This window comes from Barbus barbus, assembly GCF_936440315.1.
Source record: "Barbus barbus genome assembly, chromosome: 3".
In the NCBI taxonomy this organism is placed as follows: Eukaryota; Metazoa; Chordata; class Actinopteri; order Cypriniformes; family Cyprinidae; genus Barbus; species Barbus barbus.
This window is the reverse complement of record NC_136731.1, coordinates 16,765,021-16,779,350: the sequence shown is the minus strand read 5'-3', so window position 1 is coordinate 16,779,350 and position 14,330 is coordinate 16,765,021. Positions and strand designations below refer to the sequence as shown.

The window sequence follows — 14,330 nt, the reverse complement described above, 5'->3', positions numbered from 1 at the left end:
AGGAGGTAGGTCTAACATATAATAGTAGGCAAAATTAGTTAACTATTAGCCTTTTGTGTATTGTTCTATAATTTTACAACATTCAGGTTGTTTTAAAAATCAGATGTGGTTTCACTGGGCGTAAATCAATTCAATGTTTATAGCTTATATGTGTAAGAAATCAGAATCAGAATGAGCTTTATTGGCCAGGTATGTTTACACATACAAGGAATTTGTTGTAGTGACAGAAGCTCCACAGTGCAACAGAAAGACAGCAACAGGACAGGACACAGGTAATAAAACAAAATAACAAGAAATAGCCAATAACCAATGTACAAAGCAGCAAAAAAATACACAATATATAATATAGGCAACTATGTATGTACAGGTCAAGTATGTGCAAATTAGAAATGATAAAAATAAAATAAGTGAGTGTGGTGAATGGATAATGTATTAGTTGTGTGTTCCCCGTTTATTTATTGAGTGTTCATGAGATGTATTGACTGAGGGAAGAAACTGTTCCTGTGTCTGGTCGTTCTGGTGCTCAGAGCTCTGTAGCGTCGACCAGACGGTAACAGTTCAAAGAGGGAGTGTGCTGGATGTGAGGGGTCCAGAGTGATTTTACCAGCCCTTTTGCTCACTCTGGATAAGTACAGGTCCTTTTCAAAAAATTAGCATATTGTGATAAAGTTCATTATTTTCTGTAATGTACTGATAAACATTAGACTTTCATATATTTTAGATTCATTACAACACAACTGAAGTAGTTCAAGCCTTTTATTGTTTTAATATTGATGATTTTGGCATACAGCTCATGAAAACCCAAAATTCCTATCTCAAAAAATTAGCATATTTCATCCGACCAATAAAAGAAAAGTGTTTTTAATACAAAAAAAAAAAGTCAACCTTCAAATAATTATGTTCAGTTATGCACTCAATACTTGGTCGGGAATCCTTTTGCAGAAATGACTGCTTCAATGCGGCGTGGCATGGAGGCAATCAGCCTGTGGCACTGCTGAGGTGTTATGGAGGCCCAGGATGCTTCGATAGCGGCCTTAAGCTCATCCAGAGTGTTGGGTCTTGCGTCTCTCAACTTTCTCTTCACAATATCCCACAGATTCTCTATGGGGTTCAGGTCAGGAGAGTTGGCAGGCCAATTGAGCACAGTAATACCATGGTCAGTAAACCATTTACCAGTGGTTTTGGCACTGTGAGCAGGTGCCAGGTCGTGCTGAAAAATGAAATCATCATCTCCATAAAGCTTTTCAGCAGATGGAAGCATGAAGTGCTCCAAAATCTCCTGATAGCTAGCTGCATTGACCCTGCCCTTGATAAAACACAGTGGACCAACACCAGCATCACTGACTGTGGGTACTTGACACTGGACTTCAGGCATTTTGGCATTTCCCTCTCCCCAGTCTTCCTCCAGACTCTGGCACCTTGATTTCCGAATGACATGCAAAATTAGCTTTCATCCGAAAAAAGTACTTTGGACCACTGAGCAACAGTCCAGTGCTGCTTCTCTGTAGCCCAGGTCAGGCGCTCTTACCCATGATTGCGGTTTTGAGTAATGAACCAGGCTGGGAGTTTTTAAAAGCCTCAGGAATCTTTTGCAGGTGTTTAGAGTTAATTAGTTGATTCAGATGATTAGGTTAATAGCTCGTTTAGAGAACCTTTTCATGATATGCTAATTTTTTGAGATAGGAATTTTGGGTTTTCATGAGCTGTATGCCAAAATCATCAATATTAAAACAATAAAAGGCTTGAACTACTTCAGTTGTGTTGTAATGAATCTAAAATATATGAAAGTCTAATGTTTATCAGTACATTACAGAAAATAATGAACTTTATCACAATATGCTAATTTTTTGAAAAGGACCTGTACAGTTCTTGGAGAGTGGGGAGGGTTGTACCAATGATTCGCTCAGCAGTCCGGACTAACCTCCGTAGTCTTTTGAGGTCAGATTTGGTAGCTGAGCTGAACCAGACAGTTATTGAGGTGCAGAGGATGGATTCAATGATGGCAGAGTAGAACTGTTTCAGTAAGTCCTGTGGCAGGTTGAACTTCCTCAGCTGGCAAAGAAAGTACAACCTCTGCTGGGCCTTCCTGACAATGGAGTCAATGTGAATATCCCACTTCAGGTCCTGAGAGATGGTGGTGCCCAGGAATCTGAATGACTCCACTGCAGTCACAGTGCTGTTCATGATAGTGAGTGGGGGGAGAGCAGGGGGGTTTCTCCTGAAGTCCATGATCATCTCCACAGTTTTGAGCGTGTTAAGCTCCAGGTTGTTGAGACTGCACCAGACAGCCAGCTCCTTAACCTCCTGTCTGTAAGCAGACTCGTCACCGTCCTGGATGAGGCCAATCAGTGTGGTGTCATCTGCGAACTTCAGGAGCTTGACAGAGGGGTTATCCTGTAAAATCCAAATAAAATACCAAATACAAACAGAAACATTTCTTTTGCTTTTATTGACCTCTACATAGACTATGAATGTACTTTCAAGGTATCAACATGCTCCATTACATATTCATTCTCACAAACAATTTATTTATTAACCCCATTTAAAAAATGATCTTCATTGGGGGATTATAGACTTTGAACATCTCTTGGGTTTCCATCAATATGTAACAGCAGACAAATCCAGCAGTTTACATGCAGACAAGATTTAGTGATTAAAATCTCTGCAGTGACTGAAACAGTGATCTACAGAAACAGCAGTAGTAGTTTGCACCTTTTGGTATTGTTCTAAATATGTTAGTGCATAAATTATGTCAAGTGGTAAATGTATCTAAAAGATTATCTCTGCATGACCAAGTGGGGCTGCAGAAGTCAGCATTTGTGATTCTTATGTTATCAAGTAACCAAATTATTTACTTTAAAAGGTAACTATTGATCTATAACAGGCAAACTAAGATAAAATGCACACTAGCATTTAAAAGTTTTGGGTCAGTAAGGGTTTTTATATATTTTGAAAAAAAAAATTATATTCAGCAAGGATGCATTAAATACAAATTATTTTTATTTCAAATAAATGCAGTTCTTTTGAACATCAAAGAATCCTGAAAAAAGTTTCATGGTTTTCCAGAAAAATATGAAACGGCACAACTGTTTTCGACATTGATAATAATAAGAAATCTTTCTTGAGCTTCAAATCAGCATATTAAAATAAAATGATTTCTGAGGATCTTGCTTTGCATCACAGGAATAAATTACATTTTAAAATATATTACAATAGCAGTTTTTTTAAATTGTAATAATATTTAAAAATGTTACTGTTTTTACTGTATTTTAATGCGTCAAATAAATGCAGCCTTGGAGAGCATAATAAGAGACTTCTTTCAAAAACATTAAAGCGTCTTACTGACCCCAGACATTTGAACAATAGTGCATATAGTGAATATTATAAAAGATCTGATCTTGCATAGTTGTGCGTATTTATCAGAAGTAGCAGTTACTGGGAGTAAGCTTCTTTGTGTTTCCCATGAGGCTGTTTACACATCATTGCTCTGATCGTTCCTCTGTGGGCTTTTCATCAGAGCCTTTCATACACCATCCACACGGAAAACACATCCGAGCTTCTCCATACGCTCTTACTGAAGCATCCTCACATCCAACATCTGGCTCTACTGTTGTTCATTCTTAACTGTGAAAGAAAACAAGAGGGTTATGCAACAAATCAAATTTGTTATGTATTACTGTACATAAACAGAAGTAGATATCATGTGCTTGCTTGAAGAAATAAAGCACAGATCATGTTAACAGCCATTAGTGTAGAAATTCAGTTAATTCTGATCGTTTCCTGGCATAGCGGTTCATTAAAATATTTAATTTAATTGTATCAATTTGTCATGTGTACCTTTAGGAATGAACTTCAGAGAGCTGCTGAATATTCAGAAGCGTGAGAGGCCGTGTTTGGGTCCGTCATTCACAAACTCATGGCCAAGACCGTTTCCACACTTACCACATTTAACCTGTATAAGATGATACAGAATTCAGTGTTCACATTCTCCAGATCCCAGATTAAAGGAATAAAATTAGCTAAAAATTCACCATCAGACCACCCAAAACATAGATGAGTTTGTTTTTTCATGGGAACAGATTTGAAGAAATTTAGCATTACAGCACTTGCTCACCAACTGATGCTCTGCAGTGAATGGGTGCCGTCAGAATGAGAGTCCAAACTGTTTCTAAATGCAAAATTTCACCAAATCTGTTCTGACGAAGATCTTGGATGGAATGAGAGTGCGTAAATTTTTCATATTGGGGTGAACTATTTCTTTAGGTACTTCAAATTCTCAAAAGAAAAAAAAGAAAAAAAAAGAAATAAAAGACTGAAAGCCACTTCACCTTATAAGCACCCCATCTCTCCTCATGTTTAGACACACTGTTTTCATGGATGGTTTCTGTGAAGGCTGGCCAGGGTGATGAATGCTCATATTTGGACCTGCTGGAGAACAGCTCATGCCCACATTCGGCACAAACATACATGCCTGCAGAAGAAACACACATGTAAGTCTCAGACAGAATCCCCTTAGCAGTGTCAAATATTTCTCAATCTTATTTTCTGCAGTTTGAAAGTCACTAATGCTACAATTCAGCTACATTATCTTTAAAAAAAAAAACTTGATGTATAAGATTATCACTGAGAAATAACATGAAGAAAAAGACATCCGATTACCATTAACATACATTAACTTTTGCTGTACCATTTTTATGATGCTTTAGCAATATTAAATGTCAATCATATCAAAAAGTACTTTTGTATCTGAAACAAAGGCTGAAAAATAACTTTCTTCTCTTAGCAACACGAACCATAACGTTAAAACAAGACTTTCCCATAGTTTTACTAATCAAATGACACATCTGACTACACATACATGATATTACCCAAGCTGCCTTGTTTACATGTTAAATAGTACATCGCAGTCAACTTACCGGTCTCAAAATGATCTTTATAAACCTCCCCTCCAGAGAACGAACAGAAAGACATGACTACACCGACTTTGATCAAGTTGTAACTATCTGTATCAGCTGGTGTGTTTTATAACTTCAGCTCGGATCTCGAGAAGCGTGTCTGTACCACGTGACCACACAATCGCTACTGTACAAGTGTGTCAGCAGTCCAGTGTTACATAATTACATATAAATTACATAACCTTATCAATAAAAAAGTTTATTAATAACTTTTTTTTAATGAAAATTAGTATTTGTTGAGATTTATGAAGAGTAGTGAATGCAGAGAGAAGCCTTGAAATTACCTAATTGTTTATATATCACTTTTGTACTTGTTTTTATTTTTTATTTTTACATATTGTATTTGCATCTGTTTTATTTTTTTATAATTGATGTCTCAATATTTGGAATCAAAAAATTGCACCAATTTCACAACCACGACATCTATTTGTAGAAAAAATAATAGCATCTATAACCTTTCACCTTCAACCTGGCTGTTTACAAACGAAACGGAGATATGAAATAGTTAATTTTATACAGATTAATGGCGGATTTATTTGATAAAAATGATACAAATGAAATAAAATACAAGTCGTGTTAATTTCGTTTATTCGTCGCAGCTCGGTGACCTTTCTCGCCATGTTGTGTGAAGCGCGCATGCGCACTGTGGAGGGGAGAAACGGGAGGTCGATTAAAGGATTTTTCAGATTTCCCTTCCAATTAATGGTCGAAAATGCCGACAGATCACGATAAAGATGTGTATCCAGAGCCTCCCAGTCAGACCCCAGTGGTGGATAGACAATCGGTTCTGCCGAATCCAGCTTTAATACTGTCAAAGCTCTTCTACTACTCGGTGGATTTGCCAGTGACTACATTCAGAGGTGAAGCGACTCCACACTAGTGCATCTGAGACTGTTTACATATGCTTATTCATCCAGTGTGATATACAGTAGCCCTTGAAGTGTGAAAGGCAAATTATGGACATGCATTTGTGTTTTAACCCTTGTATTAGGGGACGTAATTGCTGAATATTAACACTTTACAGGCATGTGCATGACCCTAAGAGTCAGCATCTCATCTAAGAATCTTGTGTCCATGTTGTTTAATATAAAACACAAAATTTTAACCCTTATATTAAGTTGCATCAATATTTGAGTTATGCATATTGAAAATATTCGTTAAACTGTGTTGTTTTTCTTGGAATTTTGTGACTTTTTTTTCTCTTTGGTTTGTGTTTTTGTAATAGTTTCGTTCATTGTCATTTCAAAATTCAGGAAATGGGTTAACGAAGAAATAGTTTACCCAAAAATGTGCTGAAAATGTACTCATGCTCAGGCAATCTAAGATGTAGATGAGTTTGTTTCTTCATGGGAACAGATTTGGAGAAGTTAATTAACATTATATGACATGTTCACCAGTGGATCCTCTGCAGTGAATGGGTGCCGTCAGAATGAGAGTCCAAACAGATGATAAAAACATCACAATAATCCACACCAGTGCAGTCCATCAATTAACATATTGTGAAGTGAAAAGCTACGCGTTTGTAAGAACTAAATCCATTGAGGCATTTTTTAAAACTCAAAACAAACATTTCTAGCAAGTCCATAAGTCCGTTTCTTCTAGCCCTGTTGTCCTCTCACATCAAAATCCACCAACATATTTGTTTAGAACGGTTTTGCATTGGTTTTCTATTCTTATAAATGGTTCTTGATCAGAGCATATTTCTCTCGTGATTCAGACAAGACACATTTTTACTGGAGAAAGCAATATTACGGATAGAGGACTTGTATTTTAGCCGGTTTTAAGTTAAAAACATCTTAGTGATGAATGTGTTTGTCTGATATAAACACAGCTTTTGGCTTCATAAGACATAAATTGATCATTTGGAGTCATGTGGATTTATTGTTTGTTTTTTTTAATCAGCCGTTTGGACTCTCATCCCCTGGTGAGCAAGTGATATAATGATGATAAACTTCTCCAAATCTGTTCCCATGAAGAAACAAACTCATCTACATCTTGGATGGCCCGAGAGTTTCCAGCAAATTTAATTTTTTGAGTGTACTATTCCTTTAATGACTAAAACAAATGACAACTAAACTGTACTTGGCTTGTAATTTATGATGCTTATTTAATTGCCCTGCTTTTTGATCTACCAGACATTGTCGAAGGCATCCAGAGCGGTAAGAAGTCTTCTTACTATCATCAGAAGTTCCGCCGTGTTCCTGAGCTGACTCAGTGCCAGGAAGGAGATTATGTGTGCTATTATGAAGCCGAGATGCAGTGGAGAAGAGACTAGTATGTTGCATCAGAAAGCCTTGTAGTACTATATCGTTAAGCGTTGCATTACATAATGAAGTTTTGTGCGTACAATCACTATTTATTTATTTTTCTGTCTGCAGTAAGGTGGATCAGGAGATTGTGAAGGTGATCCAGGAGCGTCTTCGGGCCTGCCAGCAGCGTGAGGGTCCCAGTTATAGACAGAACTGCAATAAAGAATTTCAGCAGTTCGAGCAAGTTTCCAAGGCCTTTCAATCTCGCTGTGAGTATGATGTCTGCTAGAAATCTTATGTGCTATTAGCAGTGGTTTTAAATCCGTTCAATATATAACACAGTGGGACAAGTCAGTTGAACTAGATGTTGCCTAAAATGCTTTTAAGTTGACAAGGAAATCAAAAGCGTTTATATAAATGTCCAGAAGTTATTTTTAACAACTTAAATTCATTTAGATGGAGATCTTGGTGCGTACGCCAGCGCACGGAAGTGTCTGATGAAACAGAAGGAAAGAATGATGGCAGAGCAACCGCAGGCATAAACCTATAAACTCCTCCTTTGGCTTTTCTATGTCAATCTCATGTCAATGTGTAAAATAAAAGTTTATTGGAAAGTGACTTCTCAGTAGCTGTTGCTATTCAAAAAAAGTTTTCTATTTTACTTTTATTCACATTTGTGCTTTAGAAGGGCTTTCAATAGTGTTGTTGGTTTTGTAGACGTTTCCAACATTTTAAAAACCATATTAGTTTATTTCATATGTAATGGCTTATTTCCATTTGCTGCTCAAAGTCTATAAATCACAATCACTTTTCTATAAATATTTGTTCCAGACAAGATTTGGTTTCTAATGTACTGACAATAGTTGCAGCAGTACACAATGTTATACAAAGTTGACCTCAGCATACAGTATGCCAAATATTTGTTGCTTTCTTTTGAACTCTCTCAATTCTGAAAAAATGTAGCACTATTTCCACAAAAATATGAAACTGCACAACCGTTTTCAACATTGATCAATGTTTTTGGATCAGCAAATCAATTTCTAGTGGATCATGTGACACTGAAGACTGCAGTAATGACGCTGAAAATTCAGCTTTGCATCACAGGAATAAATTACATTTGAAAATATTTTAAAACAGAAAAGTTATTGTTTCACAATATTACCGTTTTCGTTTTTAATCAAATGTAGCCATAGTGAGTGCCAAATTTAAACAAATCTTAGTACGGCATTCCAGGTGAATTAAAATGACACTAAACAGCTATGATGCAAAACATGTTATACTCTAACACCTATATAGTGTATTTAACAAAATTTAGGTTAATGGTCTTATTCTTTAGTTGAAAAAAAGAAAAAAAAAAAAAAGGCAAAAGGCAACCAAAGCTGTGCAAATGAGTGTTTGAAGCCCCTTCAGCCACAGACAATATAGCAAACTTCGTAGTTTAGACACCGAAGAACTTGAATTTGCCCACTTTGTTGGGACAGTTTTGGGTATGTAAATCAAAAACAAGTTCACAAACCATTTGCTTTCACAATGAAAAAACAGAGCACAGACTAAAAGTTGGTTTTCTTTCTGGACTTTTATTTCAATCCATTGTACAACATTTAGGAGGCTGCCTGAAGAGCTCCCTGAGTGCTCTGAACAGAGACCCTGGTGTGAGTCTTGGCCAGATGATCGGTGAATTCCTGAAATGGGACATACACTTTAGTTTCAAGAACAGCATGTATTTGTGAAAAGGAACAATGTGTGAATACACATTACCTGGTAAGGAGACTTGGTAAACACAGTTTCCTTCCAGAGATCAGGGGTCAGGTAGCTGTACGTCTTTGAGATCGCATCGAAGGTGGCCTTGGCTGCAATGAGAAAATAGACATTATTATCGTTGAAATACTCAACCATGGACAGTTTATCCAGAAACACTGGTATTCAAATGAAAGCCGCTTACCAAAGTTGCCCAGAGTGGCAGTGCAGCCCCTGGCTGAGGTGTAGCAGTCGTCGATACCGGCCATCATCAGCAGCTTCTTGGGCACAGGAGCGGACACAATGCCGGTACCACGGGGAGCAGGAATGAGACGCACCAGGACCGAACCACAGCGACCGGTCACCTGAGCAGATACATGTTCAGCCATTAAAAACACATCCAAACGCATCCAAACAGTGTGCTAAACCACCTGCGAACACTCACTTTGCATGGCACGGTGTGTGGTTTTCCGATCTTGTTACCCCAGTATCCTCTTCTGACGGGAATGATAGACAGTTTGGCCAGGATGATGGCGCCACGGATAGCAGTTGCTACCTCTTTGGAGCACTTGACTCCCAGACCAACATGGCCATTGTAGTCACCAATAGCAACAAAGGCCTAGAAGATTGAAAAACATGAACAATTATGAACTATTTTTAAAAAGTTATAGGGGATTTGACTAGTATTTAACACTCAGGAAGTAGGAAGTCACCTTAAACCTGGTGCGCTGACCAGCCCTGGTCTGTTTCTGGACAGGCATGATCTTCAGGACTTCATCTTTCAGGGCTGAACCCAGGAAGAAGTCAATGATCTCAGACTCCTACAGGAAAGGCAATACGTGTCACAAAAAGCAAAGCATGTCAATTTGTGGAGTTTTTTGGTAACTTTAAAGTCACAATGAACCAGAAGTAGCAGCAAATCTTTCCCTTTGTATTGTGACATACATCCAAGTTTAAAAGATTCGTGAAAAACAAAACTTGCAGGAAAGGACTGGATTTTAGACTGTAAGATCCCATTAGTATGCTGAACTTTTTTAAGTGAAGCATATTTAATTTAAGACCTATAAAATACATTCAGAAAATATATATGGCGAATACATTATTGGCCAACTTTACCTTGATGGGCAGAGAATACAGGTAGATCTCCTCCAGGGTCTTGATCTTCATATCCTTCACCAGACGACCAAGTTTGGTCACGGGCACCCACTATATCAAACAGAAATGGACACTGAAGCTACAACTACGCATCTTATAAATTGTTATTGGCATCCACTTGCATAGTAAAGAGAGAACATGCAGTAAAGCCAAAATAAAAGGCTAACAGTACACAATGTATCTCTTTAATAAAATATTACTTAATGCCCATCTATAACAGTCTTTGGCTGGTGCTTTACCTCCTTATCCTCAGATTTTCCTCCTCGGGCCCCGCGGCCTCTTCCACGGCCCCTGCCGCGACCACGACCGCGACCCCGGCCGCCAGTGCCGAAACCCCCGCGAAAACCTCCTCTACCACCGGCGTCGTCCGCCATTTGCTGCAAAACATGAAAAAACACGAACAAGAGACTTGAATGTCAGACACGTGATAAAGACAAATGCACATGTATCTTACAACACCCGCTTACAATAGACTAACATGCTACTATATAAACCAACACAGACATTACAGCTAAATAAAATTGTGCCATTAATATGAATTATATAATACAGTTAAGTATATTAAGAACAAGTTACTGACTACACCGGTGCCCCGCCATTTTTGAGACCATCTACTTAAAAGTGCTCTAAAATAACCTATCCGCTCAATTCGTAGGATTCATTTGTCGCTCACAGTGTTACTAAAACGCACACAGAGGTCTGCTATAGAAATATAGCGTCTTTATTTCACGATTACGGAGATGCTAACAGATATTGTTCAGCGTGCTCACTTACGTGATGTGAGTGCAGGAAGAAGAAGGCCGCACGAGAGTTCGCGGAGTATTTATTCAAGCGCAAGTATCGCGATATTTGATCATGTCGACCTCTAGCGGCAGTCGAGAGACCTGTCTGTTCTGGCAAAGCTCTACTTTGCACAATATTAGAAACAGACCTATGAAGCACTATGTCACTTTCATTTGATTAATTAAGGCCCGGTTTCACAGACAGGGCTTAGACTAAGCCAGGATTAGGCCATAGTTCAATTAGGACATTTAAGTAATTTTTATAAACATGCTTAGAAAAAAAAACATTACTGGTGTGCATCTTGAGACAAAACAAAGGCATTGTTATATTTTAAGATCAGTCAGTGCAAGTTTATTTCAGTTGAAACAGCTCAGACTTACATTTTAGGCTAGGACTAGGCTGTTTTTATTTTTTTAATCCCTGGCATAGATATATTTGTACATGCACTTGTTTTATGTTTTTTTTTTTTTATCTCTGTATACCCTTTTTAATTTTTTCTATTACTGTTGTGAGATGTATATGTTTGTATTAATATGTACGTAACTGCATTAAATATATATATATATATATATTAAAAAAGCGTTCCGATGCTACAAATAATGACATAAATTTGTTACGTTAAATAATTTATTAAAGAAATAAAATTGAAAGAGAGAGAGAACAAACAAACAAACAGAAGAAAACATATATATTCTGAATTGGTTTGTGTCGGTTTGTTTATTGGTTAATAGCTAAAAATAAAAACAATTTGTAATGATAAGAGAACAAATTTGGCGTGTTCTGAATTAGACTGTTTAAATGTAGTCAGATTTAGGTAAATTAATTATTTTAAGTGAAGAAATTAGGTATTGGTGTTGTTTTGCGTAGACTACATAGCCTGGTAAAAATTAAATACAGATAAAGAGGACACAAAACTTGGTCAATGTTTAAAAAACAGTTCTGTCAATTCTGTCTCACCTCTGCTCTGAGACAACAGAAAAAAAAAAACTGACTCTAATGTAAGAATGAATTATGCTGTTATGGTGCTGATCCTGCAAATAACGGTGAATATATTAACTCAGCATTTAACAAATACAGTTAAACATAGCAAGAGTGCTCACATGATTGTAAAACGTTTGTGAGAGGAAGGTCATCAACATGTCGCAATTTTGGGTTACACAACAACCATGTTACCACATCAAGTGTTTTTTTTTGGTTTTGGTTTTTTAATCAGTAAAAATAGCACACATGGTAGAAATGTGAACATTACACATTTTTTTATTAATGCAAAAATCCAATATGTTGCAGTTAAACTTCTTTTCCCAAAATCATAGCTTCCAGGTTTGCTGGAAGCTGCAGGTTTTGCAGATCCGGGCATTCGCTTTCTTCACTAATCAAGATTTTGGTAAATATCTTCACTGTGGTTTACATTTTGACCTGTAGACTATAGGGAAGATTGAAAATAAAAGTTAGGCTATAACAAACACTTTTTTTAGTTGAGCATTTGCTAAAAATATGCGTTTAAAAAGAATAGTCAGAAAACCTTGCTTTGGGAAACTTTGTAGTGCGGTTCCGTTTTGCTTCCCGCTAAGTTCCTCTTGCACAGTTCTTGCACCACTCCACTGAAGATCACTTGCTTAGCTGAGTCCGCCTGAAAAGACAACGCTTTTTTCACAATATCTTCAAAAGTTTGGGGTCAGTACAAAGAAATTCATACTTTTATTCATCAAGGATACATTTAATACATTTAAAATCACATGTATATGTATGTGACAAATAAAGAACCCCTTAAAGGGATAGTTCAAGCAAAAATGAAAATTCTGTCATTAATTACTCAGCCTCATGTCGTTGCAAACCTGCAAGACATTTGTTCATCTTCAGAACACAAGTTAAGACATTTCTGATGAAATCAGAGTTGCAATTATTTTCTTTAAAGAGATAGTTCACCCAAAAATTAAAATTTGATGTTTATCTGCTTACCCCCTGGGCATCCAAGATAGATGACTTTGTTTCTTCAGTAACAAAGATTTTTAACTCCAACCATTGCAGTCTGTCAGTCATATAATGTCAGTCAATGGGACTCACGGCTTTGAGAGTAAAAAAAAACATACACAGACAAAACCAAATTAAACCCTGAGGCTCGTGACGATACACTGAGGTCTAGAGACATGAAAAAATCGGTCTGTGTAAGAAACTGAACATTATTTATATTGTTTTTTACCTCTGATCTGCCGAACTGTCCAACTGTCCTGAGCGCGTTCACAACAGCCTATCTCTCAAATGGACCATTGGCACTCCTAATTGAGATTGTAGATAGAGTGTCAATGGTCTATTTGAGAGACAGGTGGTAATGCACTTATAAGTCTGCGATCCACCATAAAGCAAGAAGAAGAAGAAGAAGACGTGTCATGCGGTTGTTGTGAACGCGCTCAGGACAGTTGGACCGGGCAGCGGATCAGAGGTAAAAACTATATAAATACTGTTCAGTTTCTTACACAGACTGATCGTTTCATGTCTTAAGACATCAATGTATTGTCACGAGCCACCGGGTTTAAATTTGGTTTTGTCGGTGTATGTTTTTTTGACTCTCAAAACCATTGGTCCCATTGACTGTCATTATATGACTGAAAGGCTGCAACGGTTTGAGTTCAAAATCTTTGTTTGTATTCTACTGAAGAAACAAAGTCACCTACATCTTGGATGCCCTGGGGGTAAGCAGATAAACATCAAATTTTAATTTTTGGGTGAACGAGCCCTTTAAACCTATTCAAATAAACTGGAGTAATGGCTGCTGAAAAGTCAGCTTTGCCATCACAGGAATAAATTACATTTTAAAATGTATTAAAACAGAAGACATTTATTTTAAATAGTAATAATATTTCACAATATTACTAATTTATACAGTAAGTAAAACAGTATTGAGGGCAAACAATACCTTTTTCTCACTTTTACTCCATCTTCTTTTAAAGACTGATTTTAATTGTCCAGTCTTTTGATGACAAAAAAAATTTAAATTTCATTAAACTCTTTAAAAAATGTAATGTAGTTACATTTTGTAAACACTTAGGAAGTTTAAGCATTATAGAATTTTTATGTTACAAAGAAATTCTCTCAGAAAAAAGGGAACAGAGCTGTCACTTTGGAGGTACCCTGAGGTACAAAAGCTATTTATACCTTATTTACCCGTAAATGGTAGTATTAGTACCTAAAGTGTACAATTTATTCCCTTTTAGCTTTTGTACCTTAGTGTACTGCCCCAGTGACAGCTTTGTACCTTTTTTAACATTGCATTACTTTGAAAAGTTGTGTGCAGTACTGTAATTGCACCTTAATGCAGATGATGATGGCCAGGACAAGGAGGCTGTACACAATCAGCAGGACTAGCAAAGTCAACAACAATCCTTGAGCTGTGTTTAAGCCCATCCCTGGATATAAAACACAGCTTTTTTAAAACAAGAACATCATGATGGTC

General features: G+C 37.0%; 4 protein-coding genes across 4 annotated transcripts in view; 1 reads left to right on the top strand and 3 right to left on the bottom strand.

Annotated features, from left to right (window-relative positions):
• Positions 1–162: 162 nt before the first annotated feature.
• msrb1a (methionine sulfoxide reductase B1a) lies at positions 163–5,072 on the bottom strand. The gene is made up of 4 exons (XM_079381727.1): positions 4,917–5,072; positions 4,329–4,471; positions 3,838–3,952; positions 163–3,624 (listed from the first exon to the last, which is right to left on the bottom strand). Exons 1-4 carry the CDS (start codon positions 4,969–4,971, stop codon positions 3,605–3,607), a joined length of 333 nt encoding a protein of 110 aa, XP_079237853.1. The 5' UTR covers positions 4,972–5,072; the 3' UTR covers positions 163–3,604.
• Positions 5,073–5,376: 304 nt separating this feature from the next.
• On the top strand, positions 5,377–8,334 carry ndufb10 (NADH:ubiquinone oxidoreductase subunit B10). Its single transcript, XM_079381706.1, has 4 exons — positions 5,377–5,815; positions 7,091–7,229; positions 7,334–7,473; positions 7,661–8,334. Exons 1-4 carry the CDS (start codon positions 5,668–5,670, stop codon positions 7,744–7,746), a joined length of 513 nt encoding a protein of 170 aa, XP_079237832.1. The 5' UTR covers positions 5,377–5,667; the 3' UTR covers positions 7,747–8,334.
• Positions 8,335–8,761: 427 nt separating this feature from the next.
• Positions 8,762–10,929, bottom strand: rps2 (ribosomal protein S2). Its single transcript, XM_079381672.1, has 8 exons — positions 10,871–10,929; positions 10,336–10,473; positions 10,058–10,147; positions 9,655–9,762; positions 9,387–9,560; positions 9,147–9,306; positions 8,963–9,054; positions 8,762–8,886 (listed from the first exon to the last, which is right to left on the bottom strand). Exons 2-8 carry the CDS (start codon positions 10,468–10,470, stop codon positions 8,806–8,808), a joined length of 840 nt encoding a protein of 279 aa, XP_079237798.1. The 5' UTR covers positions 10,471–10,473; positions 10,871–10,929; the 3' UTR covers positions 8,762–8,805.
• A 564-nt stretch (positions 10,930–11,493) lies between these two features.
• The window catches only part of LOC306847564 (immunoglobulin superfamily member 6), a 3,741-nt gene continuing 904 nt past the window's right edge, over positions 11,494–14,330 (bottom strand). The window contains exons 3-6 of the mRNA XM_079381561.1: positions 14,186–14,283; positions 13,794–13,847; positions 12,402–12,509; positions 11,494–12,302 (exon numbers count right to left, since the gene is read on the bottom strand). Of these exons, the coding sequence (XP_079237687.1) occupies positions 12,249–12,302; positions 12,402–12,509; positions 13,794–13,847; positions 14,186–14,283 (314 nt within the window). The 3' untranslated portion in view covers positions 11,494–12,248. The remainder of the gene's footprint in view (positions 12,303–12,401; positions 12,510–13,793; positions 13,848–14,185; positions 14,284–14,330) is intronic.